This window comes from Ovis canadensis, chromosome 3 (assembly GCF_042477335.2).
Source record: "Ovis canadensis isolate MfBH-ARS-UI-01 breed Bighorn chromosome 3, ARS-UI_OviCan_v2, whole genome shotgun sequence".
Classification (NCBI taxonomy): Eukaryota; Metazoa; Chordata; class Mammalia; order Artiodactyla; family Bovidae; genus Ovis; species Ovis canadensis.
Genome location: NC_091247.1, coordinates 144,027,491 through 144,052,413, shown reverse-complemented (window position 1 = coordinate 144,052,413; position 24,923 = coordinate 144,027,491). Strand labels below are relative to the sequence as shown.

Sequence of the window (24,923 nt, the reverse complement as noted above, 5' to 3'; positions counted from 1 at the left end):
AGGAATTTTGTAACAACAATAAAACTAGGCATGATTATGAATAACACTCCATCTAGTAAACATTGAAAAACAAAAAGCCCTCTGAAAACAACTTTTAGATAGATCAAACAGGAATCAAAACATTAATTACAGGCTATCTAAAAAACTAATGATAATAAAAGGAAGCATATATCAATAAATATATACACAGGTATTTGTTAAAGGAAAAGTTAATAGCCTGAAATACTTGGATTAAGAATAAGAAATAAAGATAAATTAAATGAAGTGAAATAGCTCAAGAGGTTAGAAGCAGATAAAATTAACATAAGCAAGACCAAAAGGGAATATGGAAAGATCAAAGAAAAAAATAATTTAATACAAAAACAGAAAAAAGTAGTTAATAAACTCAAAGATAATAAATAATTTCAAAGAAATTGGTCCTTTGAAAATGTCAATAAAATAGACAAACTATGTTGTTATAGTTCGTCTATATGTTGTTACATAAGAACAACAAAAATGAGATGAGAGGAAGAAAGCACAATATACAAGTTATAAACAAGAAGTTTTAATAATCACAGCTACAAAGGAATCAAAAATAATTATGCCACAGTATTTTGCCTATGACCATCAGGTTTGAAGGTCAGAGGAAAAGATAATTTTCCAGGTACATGTTAATATAAATCACTAAAATTTGTTAAAGAAAATATAGAAACCAAACTAACTGAACCAAACCAAACTAAACTTAATGAAATGAAGCAGTTCTGAACTTCGGCTTCACATTATAGTCTCTTGAAGAGTTTTAAAATGTTGCCGTGATGTTGCTGTGCCTATGTTGCAAACCAGACATAAAACAATGTAAGGGGAGGGATTCAGGCGTCAGTGTTTTTAAAAACTTCCCAGGTGGCTCCAATGTTGCAGGCAAGTTTGCGACTTACTAAAACAGAGAAAATTGACAAAGAGCTAAGCCCCAAATGGCTCCAGACCATGATAGTTTCCTGAGTTCTTTCTAATTCTGCAGCAATCAAATATTTTTGACAGTTTATGATGAAAAAAATAGTGGGTTCCTAACTACTTTTACGAAGTCATCAAACTGTTGAATCCAAAATCTGAGAAGTACACAAAAGACAATTATAACTAAGATAGTTTATTAATAATGACGAGTCAGGCAAAGTAAAATCTTAACAATTAGAATTCATCAATGCAAGGAAAAATAGTGAAATCCATTCCAGTGATTTAAGGTTCTGCTTATTTTAGGAATTCTAGTACTGTAACTACCATAATATGTCAAAGGTGAGAATATTCTAAATTCTAAAGGAGATGTTTGATAAAATTCAATAGTGATATCTGATTGTCAAAATTTCTTAGTAAAGCAGTACTTGAAAGAGGTTTCCATGTCATAATTTAAAAGTTTATCTAAATAAAAAGAATTATGATACACACTATGCGTTATGTACTATTTGTTCTGATGTGTAATAGTAAGTTTCTAAAGCTTCAAAACCATACATGGAATAGTCTTTCTTTCATCCTTATTTTACAAACACACAGAAAAGGTGAGCAATCTGCCCAATATCATGCTTGAATTAAAATCAGAGAGTCTGATTCCAAAAGGTACACTGTCAACTACCCCCACAGCTCCAGGGTTTTGGATGCCCTATAATTACTAGCCAAAGTATCTGAAAAATGAATTCAAGAGGTAGTATGTTGGTACATGTTTAACAGATGGCTCTGCCAGGGACGCCTGATTTGTAACATTTGCCAATTTCCCTGGTGTAAATATTCCCACATGACCCACTTTGCTAGAAATGTGATACCACTAAACATGGAGTTAGGAAGGGGTGCACATTACATTACTGTTGTATGCTTTTCCAACCATATAGATACAACAGATGTAAATACACGACCTTGAGAGGATAGATAATAGTAAAATGTAGTGAAAACCTTAGGAAGTGATGAATTTTTAGTATCTATTACCTTTGTCTTATAATATATTTAATGGTTTGTTATAATATGTCAAAATGGCCATATTTAACAATCAGTTTTTAAAATGCCTCAAAATTTAACAATTGGTTCTTCAGAGCCGGTGCCAACTGGGTTCAGCACACCAGTGGAATGAAAAGGAAGGGCAGAATTATCATTTGCAGGTGTATTGTTAGCATTGCTGAGGACTTAGAATTAGGTGCATTTCTTCCTTTCTCTTTATGTTTCTGCCTCAGCCTACAGGGAGGCCAGATTTTCTACCTAGGAGGGGATAGGATAAAGGTACAGAAAACACTTTTAACCTCACTGTTCATCTTTCCTGTAGAAATAACTTAAATATCCCTCAGTTGAGCACTGGTTACACATATTATGGTACATACAAAAAATGGGAAAATCTTGTAGAAGTTATGTCTTACCTCATTCTGTTGCTATAGCTAGAAATGGTCTGTTTGTCACCAAACCATTTCAACAGGTAAGAAGGACAGTCTCATGGAGGCTGTGGATGAGCTAGACTCGGTGGGACATTGGAACTTAGGGTCCTCTCTGGAAGAAACAGTACCCCATTAGCTCACATGAAATTTCTTACATGAAATCCCTTACATGAAATTTTTCAAATCATTCCAGATGATGTCAACTCAGATAAAGTTTCGTTACTCACTTATAGTAATTTCTAGTTTACAAAGCCTATTTATGTATATTATTCCATTTAACTCTTATAAAAACCTATTAAACAGGTACCATCTCCATTTTACAGAGGAGGAAAACTGAGGCTCAGAGAGCTAAAGTAACTTGCCCAAGATCATATGCCTAGCAAATAAAAGTAATGAGATTCAGACCAGGCCTTTTAAGTCCTTCGAATAACTTTTTCCCAAGCTGCTTAGGGCAGAGATGTCACTACCTCCTGTAGGTTCTACAATTACTGAATGTCACATTTTGGTCAGGAATATACACACACACTCACCGATGTACACACACATATGTGATAATTCATATTTCATTATAGTTATAGGATCCCTTCCTCCTTTGAAATTAATCCTTAATAAAACCAATATATTATGACGGAAGAATTCTCTTTAAGTTTTGTATCTATTGATTAGCCATTTTAGCCTTTTTCCTTAGGTTAAATATTTACAGGCCCTTTTATGATGCCTTGCTATCCTTATTTCCTCATTACCTTTAAAGTTTCCAGAAATAAGAAAAGAAGCAACTAAAGAAGACATTGATTGGAGGCTTGGAGACAAGTATAAGAACTAAAGAAGTACATACACTTTGTATTTAAAAAATTCAGTGTATATAATACCCCTGCCCAACAGACCGATGAGATCATCCTTGAAACAAAGGATATATTGTGGAGGGCACTGAATCAGAACACTGAAAAGAAAGGCTAAAGAGGTTAAGAAGGAATATTCTAGGAGATACCCCTATTCAAATATAGTGAAGAGCTCTTCTCTAATGATCATAAGACAGAACAATAGAAAATAGAGGTAAGTGCAACAAGAGTATTAAGTTAGACTAAAGGAATGTTTTAGTATTTTAACAAGGAGTTTGAAAGCATAAAGTGACTGACCAAGGAGTAATGAAAGATCTTTTCTGTACTCATTGCAAATAGGAGAGATTTCAGTGCATCAGGTCTCATTTCAGGTCAAAATGGTCCCAAAGCACAGTGGGCTGGAGCCTATGCTTCCGTCTGTGTTTGCTTGTGTGTTAATAGCATCAAGGTACAGCCACTCTCACTCCTCTCCATATCCAATTAGCTGTTCGCTCCCTCTTTTCAACCTCCCCTACCGGCTTTATGCACCCTCCACTCCATTTACGGTTTGCCGTACACAAATCCATCTATTCATTGAGTTTTTGTTTGGTGCCTACCATGCACACACTCCAGTCCTGGCCTCCACACTTACACATACTGGTCGTTTTTTATGTTATTGTCCTTTACCCCTATTGCCTTCTGGTGAATTCTTATCTTTTGTGAAGCAAATTATATACTGCCTCCTCAGCAAAGCCTTCCCCAATAACCTATCATCTCTCTTGTCCTTTTCTTTTAATGAAAAATCATTTAATTTCTTTTCAGAAGTAAGCTGTTTTGATTCCATTATTTGCTTTTTAAGCCACAAATGTTGTGGACAGTTAATACAAGGCCCTTCAAATGATCAGAAGAATTAAATTAGCTTTATAACAGACAATTCTGGCAGTAGACCAATACTGATATATTTAACAATCTTTATCATAGATTAGCTAAGAAATAAATACTAACTATAACATTGAAATAATCAATACAAAATAAAACTGAAAATAGGTAAAACTATATGCAGCAAGATTTAGATCTATAAATTTTGACTTGGCAAAATGGGACTGGATAAAAATAAGGCCCACAAAACAAATCTCATAGAAGCTATTATGGTAAAATTGATTTGAACAAAATACTGATAGAAGTATATTGATAAGTTAAACATAAATAAGTTAGTCTGGATCAAAATAACTTCAGTATTTTTATTCACATGACAAAACTGCAAATATTTTAAGTACTATACTAGAAAACTGATCAAGGAATTAATTCGGATTAATGAATTTATTAAGATTAAGTCATATCAATAATTCAATGGTACTAGTATAATTCTGATTTAAATGCTGTTATTCACTAACATAGAATCAATCAGAAGGCCACCACAATGAGAGGAAAATAACTGTAGAATCGTTAATAGTGGGACAAAAATATTTATTGGTTCTCCAGCACAAACTAAACTTTTGATTAATGGTTTTTGAACAAGTAAACGAATATTTAAACAATCTGATTTTTGTTGATCACTTTCTATCTATGTAACCCACCAACTGAAATTTACCTGAAGTTCATATTTATCAAATTTGAAATATAATACATAATTAAGTCTGAAAAATTTGTATTTTTAGCTTTCTTTTGAACATTTCAAGGAGTTGTAAATTCCAATTGATCTATGTATCCTCCCACCTTAATTTTAAATAAACAAAAATATGTATTACTCAGGAAATGAGAGCATGCAATACAGAGAAAGGGGGACAAATTAGAGAAACCGCCATGATAACGCTGAATATTTCTTCACTGTTTCATTGATCCTTCTGCTTTCCAAGAATGAAAGGGAGAACCTTGAGGGCAAGGGAAGAGAACTGAGGAATGTAAATTGATTTTTTATTTAGTTTGTTTTAAGGAAGCTTCACACCATAGCTTAAGCATCATATAAAATTTTGAATATATTTCAAAAGCCCACAGAAAGAATGGAAGAAAATAGAATAGAATTTTCAATGAAGGGGAACTTCTGTGCCGAAGGTGATAAACCATCAATCAACCTTCTGGCTCACACAGATGTGTTTCATTAAGTCATAGTCTTTCCTCTGAAGGACATCTCGTGTGAAACTCAAGATATGAACTTCGCAGGGAAAAACAATCAGAAGATCTTCCTGCACTGTGCCTCTTCTTATCAATAACTGATAGAGTTAATTAGTTTATTAGAAGCCTCTAGCCTGTCCCAGTCCCAAGACTCTTACTTGTCACTCCACTGCAGTATGTTCTGATAGGAATTCAGGCTTTGCCTAAGTCACACTGGAAATCGTGAAGAGAAAGATAGATTGGACTATATCAAATGGAAAACTGGTAGAACTAAAAAAAGAAAATGTAAGAGGCAACAATATATGAAATTTAATTTAAAGAGCTTGTCAAAACACCAAGATCTTAAGAGATAAAAGGACAAGAACTAATAATTCATAAAATGGAAAAACCATTCCAAAGTGTTCAAACTCATTAATAACAAACAATAGTTTTAAAACAGATACTATTTATGATCCATTGAATTATATAAATTATAAAATTATAACATGCTGGTTAAATGGTACTCCACTCTTGGCTGGAAAGCAGTTTGAAAACATGTTACAAAAGCTTTAAGAATGTTCATTTCTTTTAATTTAGGATCTTTTAAATAATACCGACCCCAGAGTTCAATTATCTGGATTAAAATTCTGGCTTCATCGTGTTGAACGCAACAATTTTGTGCTCTATCTACCCAAACAAATAAAGCAAAGATTTCTGACAAAATAAATAAACAAAATTCTGGCTTCAACACATGTCAACTGTGTAAACTGAGGTGACTTAAATTGACATGCCTCAGCTTCCTCATCTCTAAGATAGAATAATAATGATAGGAACTACATTATATTAGTTGCTCAGGCGTGTCTGACTTTTTGTGACCCCAAGGACTGTAGCCCACCAGGCTCCTCTTTCCATGGAATTTTCCAGGCAAGAGTACCAGAATGGGTTACCATTCTTTTCTCCAGGGGATCTTCCTGACCCAAGGATCAAACCCAGGGACTCCTGCTTTGCAAGCAGATTCTTTACCATCTGAGCCATCAGGGAAGCCCAGTAACTACATTATTAGATCATTATGAGGATTAAATGAATCGATATTTGTGAAGTTTTTTGACTAGTGCCTGGCACACAGTGTTAAATAAGTTTTCTAATGTGAATAGAATCAACCATTTAAAAATTTACTCCAAGAAATTAATTACCAAAGCTTTATACACAAAATTGCAAATCATGGCATTATTTATAACAGCAAAAAATAACAAGCTATAATAGAGAAACGGTTATATTATAGAAGATTAAAGTGTTGAAATATAAGTCATTAAAATTATGTTTATGAACTTTCTATAATGATGCTGAAATACTTAGTAATTTTAAGTGAAACAAAGAGCAAAATATAAACCAGCATATTTGGTATACCCATGAATACATTAATTAAACAGCATTTTCCTTTGCATTGATAAATGATCAAAGGAAGCTCACCAAAATGTTAAAAGTGGTTCCTTGTACTTTCATATATTGCTATATACACATTTTTATGATATAAAGTGATATTATGTGTAATAATATTATTTTGGTATGATTTATAAAACACACCAAAGATAAACACACTCTCACTAACTCATTACATCTTCTTTCTCTGTTTAAAATACCCTTGTTAAACTGAGTAAATATTGTATATAATTAGTTTGTTTAATAAAGCTATATGTATATGTAATTAAAATATATTAGGTATATTAAAAAGAAATAGATCAACTTAATAAATACATAATTTATTCATTCACTCAGCAAGTATTCATAAAGAACTTATTATGAGCCAGGACCTGTTTTAGACACTTGGGAAAGAGCAATTGATCAAGACCCTGATGCTGGGGAAGACTGAGGGCAGTAGAAGAGGGTGACAGAGGATGAGATGGTTGGGTGGCATCATTGACTCAATGCATATGAGTTTGAGCAAACTCTGGGAGGTTGGGAAGGACAGAGAAGCCTGGTTTACTGCAGTCCATGTGGTTGCAGAGTCGGACACAACTGAGCGGCCAAACAACAACAAAGACTGTCCTCATGATGCTTCCATTATATTGGAATTAAGAAAATAAAATAGAAATGGCTTTGGCTAAAAGAATGTTGAAGTGGCTAAAAGTATACATCTCAAAGGACTAAAAAATATTTAGAAGGGTTAAACTCATGGTATGATTAACCAAAGTCCATCAAATTTAATAATTCTTAGACATATGCATTTCACACAGCCATATTCTGAGATGATTTCCTTGGACGTTAAAATCAAGAGAAATAAAGACAGACCCCTAAGCAGATGCAAAAATAGAAAACTCTTAAAGAGTTGAAATCATCCAACTATCAATACACATAAGCTGTTATGAATTTGTTAAATGTGAATTTTAGGTGAATCTGTTATTGTGAAAATTAATCATTAGTCTCACAGGAGGATTAATTTTAGGATACTTAGTTCACTCCCTTTAGGCTGCGGTGGAATTAATATCTAAATAGCTTTTGTGAATTTTATGGGAATTAAAAGAAATATTGTTATCAAATACCTGGCTAAGTCTAACCTTCATCTATTATAGAGTAATTTTTATTGCCACAGCCTTAGCAAAAAATAAGGCTTATGTTCAATCCTTTCTTTACCATGTAGTAGACATTTTTCAAGGTAAATGTGACCTTTCCCCCTTACTCTGACTCTTCTAGATTCTATCCTTTTATAGTTAGATCTACTGCAAAATCTCCATATTTCTGAAACATGAAGAATTATACTTCATATCGCATGTTGCTCTGACATTGTGAGGGCCCTCCCTTGGCATGACAGATCTTTACTGCTACGGATAAGACAAAAGCACAGGCTGTATTCACAAGGAAACTTCTCTGGTACCCACAAGTGAGCTGTGATTTTAGATCTTCCTTTCAATCTACTTTCTCACTTTTCGATGGATTTCATATCCACTTTGTTTCCACTTGATAGTTGTTCATTGTCTCCTCCCCAGAGACACAATCTAAGCTATAGAGCAAAAACCAAATAAAAACCTTCTGAAAATAATCACCCCTAGAAGAGGTTTTACATAATTTGGGGAAAAGTTCACCCCTGAAAAAACATTTCACTTCCAATACTCTAAAAAGCAGAGGGGAAAAATAAGTGAAAAGGTGACCAGTTAATCTACTTTTAGAATGATCTGTGAGTGTGCTTAGTCACTCACTTGGGTCCATCTCTTAGTGACTCCATGGACTGTAGCCTGCCAGGCTCCTCTGTCCATGGAATTCTCCAGGCAAGAATACTGGAGTGAGTTGCCATTCCCTTCTCCAGGGGATCCTCCCACCCAAGGTATAGAACTCAGGTCTCCCACATTGCAGGTGGATTCTTTACTGCCTGATCCATCAGGGAAACCCTTTAGAATTATTAGTCCCTGAATAGTAAAGGCCTGGCTATTTGTACAAGGTGAGATTGTTGGAAATTACACACAGGTACTTTTTGATTGATGAGGTCAAAATTGAGCAGTAGATAGGCTTGTTTTAGAAGTCTTAGGGCTACAGTTGATGTGAACTACAGTGCCATTTATGTTGTCTAGAAAAACTGTACGGATTGTAAAAAGAATCAGAAATACAAAGATAGGGAGAGAAGACAGACCATCTGAAAGTCTTGGAAAGAACTAAAGCATTATCAGGTCAATGACATGCATTGTATTAATATTTAGAGGTGATGGAGATACTATTTTGAAAACTAACGTCTACATGTGAAATATACATATATATGGCAGATGTATAGAAAAAGCTTAGGGGTTGGAAGCAGATAAACTTACTAATAACATTTTGTTGACTGGTGTAAATATTAATTGATAAGGAAAAACCTATATTCAATGTGGCTGGCCAACAGTAGTTGTTTAGTACACGTTCATTACCCTCTCCTTTACTTCATTTCTCCCTTCTTTTCTTCTTTGCACTCCATATGTTGCAAGAGATCTTTCAAAGTCTTGATCCAATGTTCCACTGCCATGGAAAATTCCTGGGTAGAAACTGGTGGTTTTAAAAAAAATCACTCTTCTGGATCAGGAAATTCTTTTGTATATCAGATTAAACTCCTGTCTCATCTCAACTCCTTGCCCTACCTCCTTTTAAATTTATTTATTTTGTATTCCTTAGAGAAAATGGGAAAAACTGAATTTTCATGTTATTTGCTTGTTTTGTAATATATTCACAAACCTCTTTGAGACTTCTCAGGCATCTTTTCTCAAAGGAACAGGAAAGAAAAATGCACAGATTAACAGGAAAACTATTCACAGGCAAATGAAGTGAGAGAAAAGCACAACTGGGAAAGGAGGGAGAGAAATACATCATGAGGAAGATAAAAGGAAAAAAGGTGGATGGGAAGAAAATGGAAGATAAAGTCAAATAGGGGAATAATGTGAAAATTAGAAATAAAGTAAGACTAGATTGTGAAAACATAAGTGGGACCATCCCTTCCACTTCTGTGACTTCTCATGGTTCAGATTCTCTCACATATGCCTCACAACAATCTGTGAGGGACTTCATGCGAAAAGGTGCCACTAACAAGACTTTAAAACGGAAATGGAACCTTGGAAAAGAGGAAGTGACCTGACTTGTCAAGTATCTAGAAAGGTAGAGAGGTAAGACTCTGATTGTGGCCATTTTGTATCCTCAAAACCCCTGTGGATCAAGGCCATTTATCAATGGCATATGAAAACCAAAAGAAACTTTCTGGTCCTGGGACAGTGCCCTTTCTGGTATTGATGCTGAAAGAGAATGGAAAAATTATTAAAGGTGGGGATAGAGAGAGAGAGGGAGATGAAGGACATGGTGAGGGCAGACAGAGAGCCAGAGAAAGAGAAAGAAAAACTCCCAGAAAGAGGAAAAGCCAAATAGGAAACAGACTGAGAGGCCCACATAAGCAAAATGGCACATGTCCTTGGGTGGTACAGAATCAACCTGCTAATCTAGGAGTCTGGAGCCCTTTCAATTCAACCAGGTGACTCAGAAGAATTGGTCTGATTTTGGGCTCTTTCTGCCTTAGGTCACTTCAAAACCAGACCAGCCATCTCATCCAAGCCATCTGACCCTCAGCCAGAGTAAGAAGAGTCTCAGCAGACTCAGAGAGCCTGATAGAAACACGGAGGGGAGACACAGAAGAATCAACTAACTGGAAATAGTTGGGAAATCAGATGCATAGCTAGTCATCTAGAGAGGAAGAAACAGAGCAAGGGTTAACTGAGTCAAGATCTGTGACATTTGGCTTTTTAAAATTTAAAAAAAAAAACAAAACACCACAACCCTGTGACATCTTGTATATGGCCACTCTGTGCTGAATCCTGTGTGATGTGAACACAAATGGTTTTTGAGAGAGACGGTGAGTGTTCATCTCTGATGGATGCCAACAGAGGCAGAGTCAGCTTTCAGCATAGGGGAAGTATACATTCACTGACTTTTTCCATGGGCTTTGGCGTATACAAGTGAGGACACTGGCCGTGCTGCTGTCAGGCCCAGGGTGAAGGTGCTGTGAGTTCTGCTGTAAGCCAGCTGCTTGTGTATAGTGTGAGCTTCCAAATCTCTATTCCCTCTGACTCTACTGTACTCTCCATGCTATCTTTCTCACTCTACCACCGCACACACACACACACACACACACACACACACACACCCCAATGTAGCAAGAGATCCAACAGGCTCACAACATCATGGAAGTAGAGACTGCTTCTCTCTGGCTACTATAGGAAACTTACTATCATAGATGAAGAATCCATTTTTAAGTCTGTCTTTATCTGATCAGGTCTCAGGAGTCTAAGCAGATCAGAGCGGTCTTAGGATCCTCAGGGAAACCTGTCCATTGGCAAAGCGCCCTGGAAATTCTGGGTTAGTTTCAGATTTGCCAGGCAGAACATTTTTTTCCCCACCCAAGACTGCTGTTTGTAAGAACTAGAAGTCATGATATTTCTGTTTTTTTGACCCCTTATGTAAGACAAAGAATCCCCATTCCCCAGAGGTAGAACCTACCTATAACCTATCACTGTCCCCCTCAACCCGAGGGATTAAGGAAGATTCAGTCCAATGTGAAATGCCAGGAAATGAAGTTTTCTTTGGAAAAATGTTTAATTCAGTACAGTTCCTAAATGAAATTGATTATCTAGTCATGTTCAAAATGTCCTACTTGTCTTGTATACTCTTTTTTTAAACAGTTGGTTTATTGGTATAAGAATCCAAGCAAGACCTTATAAGCAGCTCAGCACAGGAAAGAGTGGGCCATGTCAATAAGACTAATTTTGCATACCTCTGCTGGCAGTGGGAAGGCTCTAATTTCCTCCCCTGCCTTGCTCAGATGGGTTTAGCAATTGCACAGGGTTGAAGCTATAGAAGCAACATTTCATCAAACTTGGTCAGGGACTACAGGGCTGATAATGTGATAGTGTGCCACGTTTAAGCCTCTACCTCTATTTTCACTTTCTCCTCAAGCAATCTTTGATATCATGTGCCAAGGGACAGTCTACTGGGGTGATGAAAGAAGCCCTTTATTAGGAACCGCTTGTGTTCAGGACATTAGTGCATCATGAGGAGAAACCAGAGAAGAGGGTAAGGCAAACAAAGGCCACCCTGCCAGGAGATCAGGAAACTGTCATCTGTAGAACAAGGTGAGAAATGGGGTCAAACTCTTCTAGGAGTATCTTTAGGGAAGGAATGTTATTTTTAAATTGATACATGAAATGAAAATGAACAGCTTCCAATCTAGGTAGTATAGAAATAGCTTTAAATCTATCTCCCTCTGACTTTGAATCAAGATGAAGAGACATATCCTGACCTTTCCTCAGGCTCTTGGGTTCATTCTTGAGGGAAGTTTTTCCTCTGGGGTGATAAATAGGCCTCTGTACAGGAATAACACTGGATCCTTTGTTCTTTAACCACAAATGAAGTCCTAAAGTCTTTCACTCACTTGTCACTAAGTCTGAAAGAGTAATATCAAATATATTGCACCATCTGTAGGTATTCGTGTTAAAGAAAAAAACCCACCCTTATCCAATTTGTAACTGATCAAGATACAAAATACCGTATTGTACAATCTAACAAATTTTGAAGCTGGGTGTAATTTTTTAAAAGGGAAATAGCTGTCCTGATTAACTCCATAAAGGGTGCCATTAATTTTTTTGAGAACAAGCATTGTTGTACAGAAAGGATGACAAAACTTGTCTTTATCACATGTCGTGAAGTCCTTGTGAAGGTTCTAGCTAAAGTTTTGGTCTAGGGCATCAGCACTGTTACTAATATTTAATAAATGGTAGAGCAGTATAACAACTGACAGGCTACTATGCACAACTCACAAAATTCTGTGCCTTTCTTTGGGACATGGTAAACAGAATTTCTTAATTTTAATATAGTCATATGTAAGATTCCCCATTTTTTTGTCAGTACTTTTGTCTTAAGGAACATTTCCCGACCCTGGCATCATGTAAATATTTTTCTATTTTATCTTCTAAAGCTTTATTATGTTACCAATTAGACCTACTAAATTATATGGAAGTTGTTTTTTATTCTGCATACATCAAGTAGGAGCAAATGTTGGTGTCACTTGTTTTCTATATGAAAAGTAGTTGTCTGTGTGTGGGTGTGCTCAATTGCTCAGTCATGTCTCACTCCGTGTGACCCCATGGACTGTAGCTCACCAGGCTTCTCTTTCCATAGGATTCTGCAAGGAAGAATACTGGAGTAGGTTGCTATATCTTACTCCATGGGATCTTCCTGACCCAGGGATTGAACCCACATCTCCTGCATTGGCAGGCGGATTCTTTACCACTGAGCCAGTGGGGAAGCCAAGTTGTTTGGGTATCCTTAATTCAAAAACCTTTTTCCATACTGCTTTTCAGTTCCACCTTTGTTATGAATCTTGCATGGATTTTATGTGTGTACCATCATGCTGTTTGTTAGTAAAGACAGTTTTAATTCTTCCTCTTCACTCTTTAGGCCTTAATACTGATTAAAATACCAAGAATGGAAGGAGTTGTTTTATTCTTTATATGAAGGAAAAAGTATTCAAGATTTTGTCTTAAGTATGATATGAACTATAGGTTTTTTTGTTTGTTTCTGTGGATTCCCTTTGTTAGACTGAGGGTCTCTACCTTTCTCTAGCATTTCAAATTTATGTTCTCATGCCTACAAAATAAAAACTAGCTTTTGAGAACGCATTTAAACCAAAATATATACATTTAAGTACATTAGAAAATTGTCTACTGTTGCAGCAGTAGGGTGAGGGGAGTGGAGATACAGGGTATAAAGACAGAATAAAAATTATCAAAGACATAAAACAAGAGGGCCTTTCCTTGCAGGGACCAATGATGGCTTGTCAGGAACAGAGGAATGTAATTAACTCAATCCTCCCAGGAACAAAATTTTTAAAACAAAACATATGAAAACACAAACATAAATATATTATCACCTAGAACATGAACAAAATAGCATTTAAAAGAGGAAAAGCTGGAATGATGAACAGCTTGCAAAAATATTGACAGTGATATGGGCTTTTCATTCTGAATAACAAGTCTAAAAAACATGTAAGTCTGATTCTCAGACACACGGGTGTCATTTACAGTTGGAAGGGAGAAAGTAATGTTTTGGAGGTTCTGATTTAGATATCTGAAATACTTTATCTCATTTATCACTGTCTTTATAACCACATTGAGCTAGATACTGTCTTAGTCAAGACTTTTTGTTGTGAGAAATAGAAACTCATCTGTAATAGTTTTGAGGGAAAAAATGGGAGTTTATATAAGGATGCATGGTTATCTCACAAACTCAAGAGCAAGAATGCAGGCAGATCTCCAAAGCTGACCAAATCCTGGGCAGTCGTTATCTTAGGTTGGTTGTCTGGAGACACGTTATTTTACCTCTGCCTCCCTCTGTCTGATGACTTTCACCTATTCCCCCTGCCAATTTTTTGTTTGTTTGTTTGTTTGTTTCTTCAGGTACATGGCAGAAGACAACTATTTCATAGCTTGAGTGTCTGCTTGTTCCAGGCTAGAAATGGACTGTACTTACTGCACACCAAAATCCCAGGAAAGAGGATGTAGTTGATCCAGCTTGATCATACTGATTGTGGTGATGATGGGGGAGGGGTGGTGTCCCATGGTACTTAACTAAAGTGGTTGCCAGCACCCACCACTGTGGGAGAAGAAGAGGGTTCTTGGGGAATGGTCTGTCTCTAAAATCTCTACCACAACTAACAGTACTGAGCAACATCTGCCAAATGAAGGAATGACATGAGACTCAGTGTTCTTCAACTTCAAAGCCCATGATTTTTCTAATACATCATACAGCCTTCAAATGTTTGCATCTGAGATAACTGTGTCCACTACCTCAGTAAAAGAGAAAGGTTTTGTATAAGAGCATTTCCAGGAAACGGATGGCACATTCAAATCACAATAATTTGAAGAAGTTTAATAAAGATTTATTTGCAAAGGTGTGGGCATGGTATAGGGAAATCACAAGGGAGGTGGGCAGTTCCTGAAATCTAACATTAGAGGGGCTCAGCCTTAAGAGGTAATGGGAGGTGGTGGTTCAAACCAATATTGTAAACCAATTATCAATCAGTTAAAAAAACAGAAACAAAAACAGAGAACTAAATAGGGCCACGAGGTGGGAGTGAGATTTTAACAAGGGGACTCGAATGAATCCACAACCCTCACAGGGAAACCGAGGTCCGAAGGATTAAATGTCTCAGCCTCACACTCCTACTTCCCTCTGATATTCTGCCTATGCTGCTCACTGGCTGAACCCAGTAGAAAGTCAGAGGTAAGGGAATCTGTTGATGTGGTCCATACAGCGTAGCCTGTGAAGCTGAGAGCTAAGTGAAGAGAGTGAGGGATTATACTAAAGAGAGAAACAACTCTCTACGTCTTTAGACTGGAAAATAAAAATAAACACGTGTAATCAGATTTGAAATTCAAAAATGAGATTTTTTTTTAAGGGTGTTCCTAGAGGTTCTAGATATGTTTAGTTTTCACGTCTTGGGTAAGCCATATATATTAAACTGATTGCATCAGGTGAAGTCATTAATTATTGTGCCTCAGGGGCTTCCTTGAAGGTCCAGGGCTCTGGACACTTTCATCAGAACAGCTTTGCTTTAGTATGGTTATTACATCAGGATTCTGCATAAGATTTCACTGAGGAAACAGAGCTATAGCACCACCTATAGTCAGGCAATGTGCTAAGGACTAAAAAATGAATCTCAGATTAGTGAGGAAGTCAGAAAAGCTAAGTAACAGTATACAGTGTTAGGAAAACACACAGGTTATGAAGGGAACCTATTGATCTGTACTTAGTCGCTCAGGAGTCAGTAACTGGAAAGGGAGGTAAAGAAATTCAGAGAACACTAATGTTGTCCAAAAGAGGGAAGAGGAATTCAACAACTATGTAACTCTCTGAAACGGGGGCTATCGCTCGGAAAGAACGAGATTACAGATCCATGACAAGGATGGGAGCTAGGGTGATTTCACATGATACGCAAAGATCTACGCTCACGCCTGCCTTCAGCCTTGCTCCGCCCCCATCCCATCCTCCGTCAAACTGGAGTGGCATTTCGACAATTGGATGATTTGGGAGAATGGCATTGAAACATGTATATATATATATACATATATATTCATATATATATATGAAACGATGCCAAAGAATGCTCAAACTACCACACAATTACACTCATCTCACATGCTAGTAAAGTAATGCTCAAAATTCTCCAAGCCAGGCTTCAGCAATACGTGAACCATGAACTTCTTGATGTTCAAGCTGGTTTTAGAAAAGGCAGAGGAACCAGAGATCAAATTGCCAACATCTGCTGGATCATCGGAAAAGCAAGAGAGTTCCAGAAAAACGTCTATTTCTGCTTTATTGGCTAGGCCAAAGCCTTTGACTGTGTGGATCACAATAAACTGTGGAAAATTCTGAGAGAGATGGGAATACCAGACCACCTGACCTACCTCTTGAGAAATCTGTATGCAGGTCAGGAAGCAACAGTTAGAACTGGACATGGAACAACAGACTGGTTCCAAATAGGAAAAGGAGTACGTCAAGGTTGTATATTGTCACCCTGCTTATTTAACTTCTATGCAGAGTACATCATGAGAAATGCTGGACTGGAAGAAACACAAGCTGGAATCAAGATTGCCGGGAGAAATATCAATAACCTCAGATATGCAGATGACACCACCCTTATGGCAGAAAGTGAAGAGGAACTAAAAAGCCTCTTGATGAAAGTGAAAGAGGAGAGTGAAAAAGTTGGCTTAAAGCTCAACATTCAGAAAACGAAGATCATGGCATCCGGTCCCATCGCTTCATGGGAAATAGATGGGGAAACAGTGGAAACAGTGTCAGACTTTATTTTTTTGGGCTCCAGAATCACTGCAGATGGTGATTGCAGCCATGAAATTAAAAGACGCTTACTCCTTGGAAGAAAAGTTATGACCAAGCTAGATAGCATATTCAAAAGCAGAGACATTACTTTGCCAACAAAGGTCGGTCTAGTCAAGGCTATGGTTTTCCCAGTGGTCATGTATGGATGTGAGAGTTGGACTGTGAAGAAGGCTGAGTGCTGAAGAATTGATGCTTTTGAACTGTGGTGTTGGAGAAGACTCTTGAGAGTCCCTTGGACTGCAAGGAGATCCAACCAGTCCATTCTAAAGGAGATCAGCCCTGGGATTTCTTTGGAAGGAATGATGCTAAAGCTGAAACTCCAGTACTTTGGCCACCTCATGCAAAGAGTTGACTCATTGGAAAAGACTCTGATGCTGGGAGGGATTGGGGGCAGGAGGAGAAGGGGACGACAGAGGATGAGATGGCTGGAAGGCATCACTGACTCGATAGACGTGAGTCTGAGTGAACTCCGGGAGGTGGTGATGTACAGGGAGGCCTGGTGTGCTGCGATTCATGGGGTGGCAAAGAGTCGGACACGACTGAGCGACTGAACTGAACTGAACTGAACGAATGGCTAGTCCAGGTTCGATGCATGATACAGGATGATTGGGGCTGATGCACTGGGATGACCCAGAGGGATGGTACGGGGAGGGAGGTGGGCAGGGGGTTCAGGATGGGAACACGTGTACACCCGTGGTGGATTCATGTTGATGTATGGCAAAACCAATACAATATTGTAAAGTAATTAGCCTCCTATTGAAAGAAATAAGCTTATATTAAACAAACAAACAAACAACAACAACAACAACAACAACAACAACAAATTGCCCTGGTCTGGGAAGGTATCCTAAGCCAGAGGCCCGTAGGCCCTAGCGGGAGCTGGCACCTGCAGAGTTTCACAGAATAGCTGGCGTCTCCCAGAGCGATCAGGTTCCAGCTCTCATGTGGGGAATGGGCGGCCAAGGAGAAGGCGCTCATTGGTTGTTTTAGTGGAGCTTCGAAAGGCTGGGGAAGGCTGATTGGTGCAGGTTTTTAGCTCGGACCACGCCCACCCCTTCTGGCGGCTGCAATCTGGTCAGGATTCTGGGTAGTTTAGTTGTGTGGCGGCTAACCGGGCTGGGAAGCACGGGGCCAGCTTTAGATGAAGAGAGCCCAGGGCTGGGCTACAACTGAGGGCGGGCTGAGCCGGGACTCCGGGTAGAATTCTTGGGTTTCCTTCCCCACATTTTTCTGCCCCTGGGCCAGTCTCTGCTAACCCCCTACACCAATGCGTTGGTTCCTATCCGGCACCCGGGTCTCCTGGGAGCCCAAGACCTTAAATGGCTTTGAGAAGACAGTTCTAGGTCACTCAGCCAAATCCCAGTGTTCCTGGCCATACTCGCCCTTCACCACCCACGTTTAACACACTATGTCTGTGATCAGGCAGTTCCTCTAGTCTGGAATTACTAGTCCGTGTCAATCTCTGTCAACTCCACCCCATTTTCTACCTTTAATTTACTGATTATTCTTTAAGGCTTAGTTCTAATATCACCTTCTCAGTATAAAGCCTGCCCCATTCTTCAGGAAAAGAATTCGATTACCTCTTAAGGAGTTCAGGCTCTGGAACTGTTGCCCAATGTAGAATTACATCTGTGACATTTGAAATGTGATAGAATTTTGAACAAATCAGCCTCTTCGAGTCTCAGTTTTGCAACTCAAAATGGAGGCAGTACTAGTGCCTAAAGGGTTTTGTGAAGATTGAAAGAAGCTATTAGAACCTAAGTACTTAATAAATGTGAGTGCTGTTATCTGTCTTCTCATATATAGTCTTCTACTTTGTATGCGCCTGTTATATAAGTTTGCCCTTTGTATTACCATTACTGGTTCTTCAGTTCAGTTCAGTCGCTTAGTCGTGTCTCTTTGCGACCCCATGAACCGCAGCACACCAGGCCTCCCTGTCCATCACCAGCTCCCGGAGTTCACCCAAACTCATGTCCATTGAGTCCGTTCTTACCAGCCCTAATAGACTTAGAGCTTAAAAGCTGGAACTGAGTCTTGTTTATGTCAGCATGCAACAGTGCCGGGAAAACATTAAATTATTTCTCAGAAGACTTTTTTTTCTTTTAAAAAAGCACACTTTCCTCTCCTTTCCCCTTCTTTTTTTTTCTTCTTTTTTCTCTTTTTTCCCACCCCCACCTTTTAACAAATTTTTAAGCCTTTTTGAAACAGAAATTTTCAAATTGGATAAGGAACTGAGATCCTGAGGAAAGAATAATGGTGACCAGTCCCCTTAAAGGGGACTTAACATTCCCCTTTCCCTGGACTACCCTTAGGACAAGTTTCTTCTTGACTGTTGTCCCTGATCTCTTTTCTTAGAGCATTCACTTTAGAAACTTGGAATCGCAAATTCTTTCTCTGCCCCTTTGAAATGTACAGAAACCTACCTAAAAACCACTTTCCAGTTTTTAGACCAAGGGAATGTCTTACTCAAGGACCCGGGAGCCATCCTTTTGAAATATAATCCTCAAGGAAGATTGCACCCGTATTTCCTAGTCTCTGTGGGAGGGTAGGGATCTAACTTTAATGGGTGTCTTGCCCCAAATTATAAACTACAGCATGCAAGCTTGCTTTTCCTTTGGGTAAGAGCAATTACCACCCACAGGTCACCTAAATATCTCCCTACTACAGCTCTTAAAAATTCTCCAGCTGCTTGTTTCAGCAGAGTTGAATTCGATCTCCCTGTTGCAGTAGTCTTAAATAAAGTCTTTCTTGCCTGCTTCACTTTGCCCTGGTATAGTTTTTCTTTGATGATGTAAATGTTCAAGTACTTTGCTTATTGTTTCTTCTTGATTATAGTAGTGTCTCAATTCCTCCTTGTTATCTGAGAAATGCTTCTTACATATTCTTATATCTACAGACTCACCAGTTTGGATTCAAAAGAGTAGAGCTTTGTGGAGCGAAGCTACTACTTTAGGTCACTGTAGAGGGTAGTAGGTGATATGCAGGATGTGGAAAGGGTTGTATATCTATCTGAGAGCATCCCAAGTGAGGTGCATTCATCTTAACAGAAGTAGCACCAGAAAACAAAGCACAGGCCTGTATCATTTTTTTTCCTACCTATTATGAAAGGAGCATGAAAAGATGCAGTCTTCAAAGAAAGAGAACAGCTGAGAATATAATGCCCTTTCAAGGTATGTTGGATTAAGTTAAGGAGAGAAGCTAGATGAGGCTAGAAAGATTGAGACAGACAATAGAAAGACAAATAGAAAGTCTTCTGAAATGGTGGAAGTAGTGTTGGAGTGATGTTCCTTAAAATACAGCGAGTGAAATGTTTCCATTTAAGATGAGGAGGTAAGATGGAATAGGACTGAATTGGAATTAAATGATAGATGGCTACCAAAAAAGAAGTAGGGAGAAGAGAGTTAATTAAGGGCATGGGTAACAGGGAAGAATCTGGTAGTCTGAGAAGCTTGACAGAGGTACATATTATTTGGATGTAATGGAAAATATCAAATTCACGCATTTAAGGAAACTGGAGGACTTAGAAGAAGGCATGTGACACCTGGCGTCTCCTACTTGCCCTTTCCCAACATGGAGAAGCACAAACATACACCAAATGCAGTGCTGATAATTTAATGCCAACACAAATTCCCCCTCATGGGCTACTGGAGGCAAACACGATGAAGTTTAGGCTGCTGAGCCCTAATTTGCCTTTTTCTTCTTGTCTCTAGCTCTCTTTTCTTAATGTCTAACACTGCTCCCCGATTCTTTTTTTCTTACTTCTTCCTCTACTATTTCTCATATAGGAGCAGAATGGATGAGGGCAGATTCAGGAAGAGAGAGTGGAGTGTGAGAAAAAAAAAACCAAAACAGTTTAAGTTGAAAGAAAAAGTTTATTCCTAAATGTCTAGGCAGAACTCAGGCTGGGAAGAGTATATAAAAGTGCTATGCAAAGAAAATGAAATAGAATTAAGTGTACTTAAGTGTTTATAGATCCTGTTGTGAGAACTTAGAAGAACAGGAAGATATCCAAGTCTCATGAAGAAGGTCCAAGAGAACACAGTGTTTAAAGGTACATCAGATAGATGAGCATTAAATATCAATAGGATCTTCCAGGCCTGATGCTGGTGCAAAGAATCCTATGAATGCTCTTTCCTGGAGCCTCCCAGCACAGGAAAGTTATCCAGCTCTCGGGACTGGAGGAGGAAGCTGCCCCTCCAGGCATCTTCCCACTAGACAGACTCTGCCTGGGAAAGGCTGCTCCTCCCAAGGGCTCTCACCATGGCCCCCTTCATTTCTTTGTTTCGGAAACTGTAGATGACGGGGTTGCACATGGGGGTGATGGTGTAGAGGAGGGAGAAAGGCTTGTCTTTGTCAGGACCGTGTGTGCTGCGGGGGTTCATGTAAGACAGCATGGCCGAGGTATAGAGAAAAATGACCACGGTCAGATGGGAGGCACAAGTAGAGAAGGTCTTGCCTCGACCAGAGGAGGAGTTCCTGCCCAGGATGGAGGCCAGGATGCGGGCATAGGAGATGATGATGAGCACCATGGGGCTGAGCAGCACCACAATGGCATCAGCAAAGATGACTTTCAGACTAAACTGGGGGTCTCCACAGGAGAGAGCAATCACTATGGGGGCCTCACAGAAGAAGTTTTCTATGTGGCTGTCTCTGCAGAAGGGATTCTGGAATGACATATACTCAAGCAAGATGCCATTGATCAGCCCAAAGGACCAGGCTGTACTCACCAGGCTCACACAGACCTGCCGGCTCATGATCTGGGCATAGCTAAGTGGGTGGCAGATAGCAACATAACGGTCATAGGCCATGAAAGCCAAGAGGATGCACTCAGCCACACCCACACAGAAGGCCAAGTACATCTGGGTCATGCAAGCAACAAAGGAGACAGTATGGTTCTTCACTGTCAGGTGGATCAGCATGTGTGGGATGGTGGTGGTGATGAAGCAGACATCCAGGAAGGACAGGTGGCCAAGGAAGAAGTACATGGGGCTGCTGAGCCTGGGGTCTGTCCAGGTGATGAAGATGATGAGGCCATTCATGGCCATGGCAAGGCTGTAGAGGGCTAGGAAGAGGGCAAAGAGCAATGCCTGAGTGGATGGGGAGCTCTACTCAAAGCCCACGAGGATAAACTCAGTCACGGTGCTGCCATTCCTTAGGTCCACTGGTGTGGATCCACTTGAGGAGGAGGGACAGAGAAAGCACAAGAGAGACAGCTGTAGAGTAATGCAAGGTACTCACTTGATCCCAGAAACACAGCTGTAATAGCACATGATGGGTGAGTGGTGATAAATATTTTGTAATTTAAGTAAACATAAGTAATTGGCACTATATGGGGCAGTGACAGTACCATAGTCACCATAGGCTGCATCCATGGAATCATAACATTAAAAATAAGGAAGTGATGGCTATATTTTATTCTAGTTTAATCAGGCTGAAGTCAAGTAAAGTATCTGCTCCAGGATCCTCAGTATTGAAAGATTAGCCTTTAGTCCAAATGCATTCAGAAGTGAAAAAACAAGATAGATTTCCAGAACCCATGCCAAACAGAGGAGTGGACTATTTCAGAGGAGGGGATGTTAGTTCATAGAAGATTATATCAAGGATGCACTTGAAAGACACTTGAAGATGTATTTTTCTAAAAAAGAAAAAAAGCTCAAGTATAGTGGTGGTGGTTTACTCACTAAGTTGTGTCCGACTCTTGCAATCCCATGGACTATAGCCTGTCAGGCTCCTCTGTCCATGGGATTCTTCCAGGCAAGAATACTGGAGTGGGTTGCCATTTCCTTCTCCAGGGGATCTTCCTGATGTAGGAATCAAAGACGGGTCTCCTGCATTGCAAGCAGATAATTTACCAACTGAGCTACCTATTTAAAACAATGAGTGGGTTGAATTTTTAGAGAAAATTGTTGTTGTTCAGTTGCTAAGTGGTGTCTGACTCTTTGCAACCCCATGGACTGCAGCACACCAGGCTTCCCTGTCGCTATCTCCCAGAGTTTGCTCAAACTCATGTCCACTGAGTTGGTGATATCATCCAACCATCTCATCCTCTGTTGCCCCCTCACCTCCTGTCCTCAATCTTTCCCATCATCAGGGTCTTGGGTCTCCTGCATTGCAGGCAGATTCTTTACCATCTGAGCCACCAGGGAAGCCCCTTTAGAGAAAATAAAAACATGCTAATCCTCAGGATTATCTCTTAGGTGAAAATGATTAGCATAACTTGAAACATCATGCTCAGCTCATCCCAGTCATCCTACTTCTTTCCAGGCTCAGGCTCCGGTGTTTGCTGCTGCTGCATTAACGACCCACGTGGTGCATGCTGGAGATGGGCCTGGTTGTGAGCTCTTGCATGCTACCTATCAGTTTTCCTTCTTAGGTAGGAATTTAGCACTATACATAATTGGGTGGAAAGGATCCAATCATCCTGTGAGAACAGGGAAGTTCTGAGTAGGGCACAGATTCAATATTCCTGAATAGACCTTCAGACAACTTCAATCTGTCCCTTTACTAATAGCAGTAAATCTCTTTCTTTTTCTGTCATCAGAGAACAAGCATTCAGAATTTGTATGCTCTATTCTCACTGTAATGTTTAGGAAGTCATTATGTTCATATTAAATCTCTCCTGCTTTTTAATCGTATTTTGGAGTTGGGATATATCAGATAGATCCCTTCTTCTTTCAGATGCTTATAGACACTGTATTCCTTCTTAACGTTTAGTTCTTCATTTCCTCTTCTTCCACTTCCTTTTCTACACACTCTCAATTTCCCCCCTGTTTTCCTTTCACCCAGTTTTTCCACTTATTTCTACTTCTCTTTTCTTTTCCTTCTTCCTTTCTCATCTCTGGTGGTGGGTATCTATCATTGAGCTGCCTCTGGTTGAATTCCCCTCTGCTCTCCATGTCTTTAAATCTCTCATGTTGCCTAGCTTAATTTTAGAAGATATATATGCCATTACTGCCAAGTTTTTAGCTTTGCATTCCCTGTAGGTGTTTCTTGATAGGTATAGGCAGTGTTTGGGGAGTAGGCCATTCCCATTACATCTGTTTTGGAATGATCCCCTAGAACTTGAACCTAGAAAATTTCATATTGAGGGCCCAGAAATGTCACAGAGGGGCAGAGTGAACTATTTAATCCAAGAGTGGCTTTGAATCCTGGGCCCCTGTGGACTTGTTGGTGCTGAGATCAGAGTCTGAGCAGGAGAAGTAAGTGAGCTACATTTCAGACAGGTGGACTTGACTAAGAAGAAACTGAAGTTCAATTTATGGAATTATTCTGATCTACAGGAGCACAAATGTTTATTTGTGGCTTGTTTGTTGGAGAGAATATTCTGTGATACCTAGTGCCTTATTAACTACCATCAGGGGTTAGCCAGCTAAACATTTGTGTAAGTAAATGGGACAATATCTTGAAAATCACATCCTACCTCATTCTGTTGCTTGACTGATAATCATGTTTGTCTCTGAATCACTGTGGCAAATAACAGAGAAACTCATGGTGTTTGAAGAACTTGTCCAGGGAGGATGGTCTGACCTGGTGAGCCACTCTGGAAGAGAAGTTTTGTGTGATGACCTTGTTAGTTCTCTGTCATCTATACCATGGGTGATGAATGTTTACTTAAATATTAAATAATAATAGTAAGTCATGTGTACTGTGCTTTATAGAATAGGTATTCAGTCTTACATGTCACATATTCCATTTGTTAATAACTTTATTTTGCCTCCACCTTTGTTATAGAGTATATTTTTACCTTCTTTAGGATTTTAAATTTTGTCTCTGTGCTAACTAATTGAATTTTAGCACCATGACTTGAAAATCATAATGCTGTCTTATCTGTTAGCTGAAGAAATATCAGCAAGAAAATAAGAAAACATTCATTCTCCTAGAGCTTCAGATAAGCTAACATTATTCTGTAATATAAAACATGTCCTTGCAAATATTATTTCTGACAAAGATTCTTCTAAGACTGGGCATTAGAAATTGTTGCTATGTGCTATAAAGCTAATTTCAAACCCCTAAAATATAGTTTTTATTGGTGGTCTTAATTATGGCCATAGTGTTATTTAAGTTGATATCTCTGTTTTCTGAAAGGTCTATATACTTATGACATTTGTTAGTCATGGGATTTTCTTCTGCCAAGTGCTTAGAGATAAAATCAATAACTACCCATGACTCCTTGGGTTTCTTATTTAAAGAACTGGGAGTCTGTAATTTCATTTAAATTAAGTGTTTTATA

At 38.8% G+C, this 24,923-nt stretch overlaps 1 protein-coding gene across 1 annotated transcript; it reads right to left on the bottom strand.

Annotated features, from left to right (window-relative positions):
• Positions 1 to 20,904: 20,904 nt before the first annotated feature.
• Positions 20,905 to 23,719, bottom strand: LOC138436342 (olfactory receptor 10AD1-like). The gene is given in 2 exon segments (XM_069581965.1): positions 20,905 to 21,868; positions 23,646 to 23,719. Coding segments are annotated over 2 exon segments (1,038 nt in total).
• Positions 23,720 to 24,923: the final 1,204 nt, after the last annotated feature.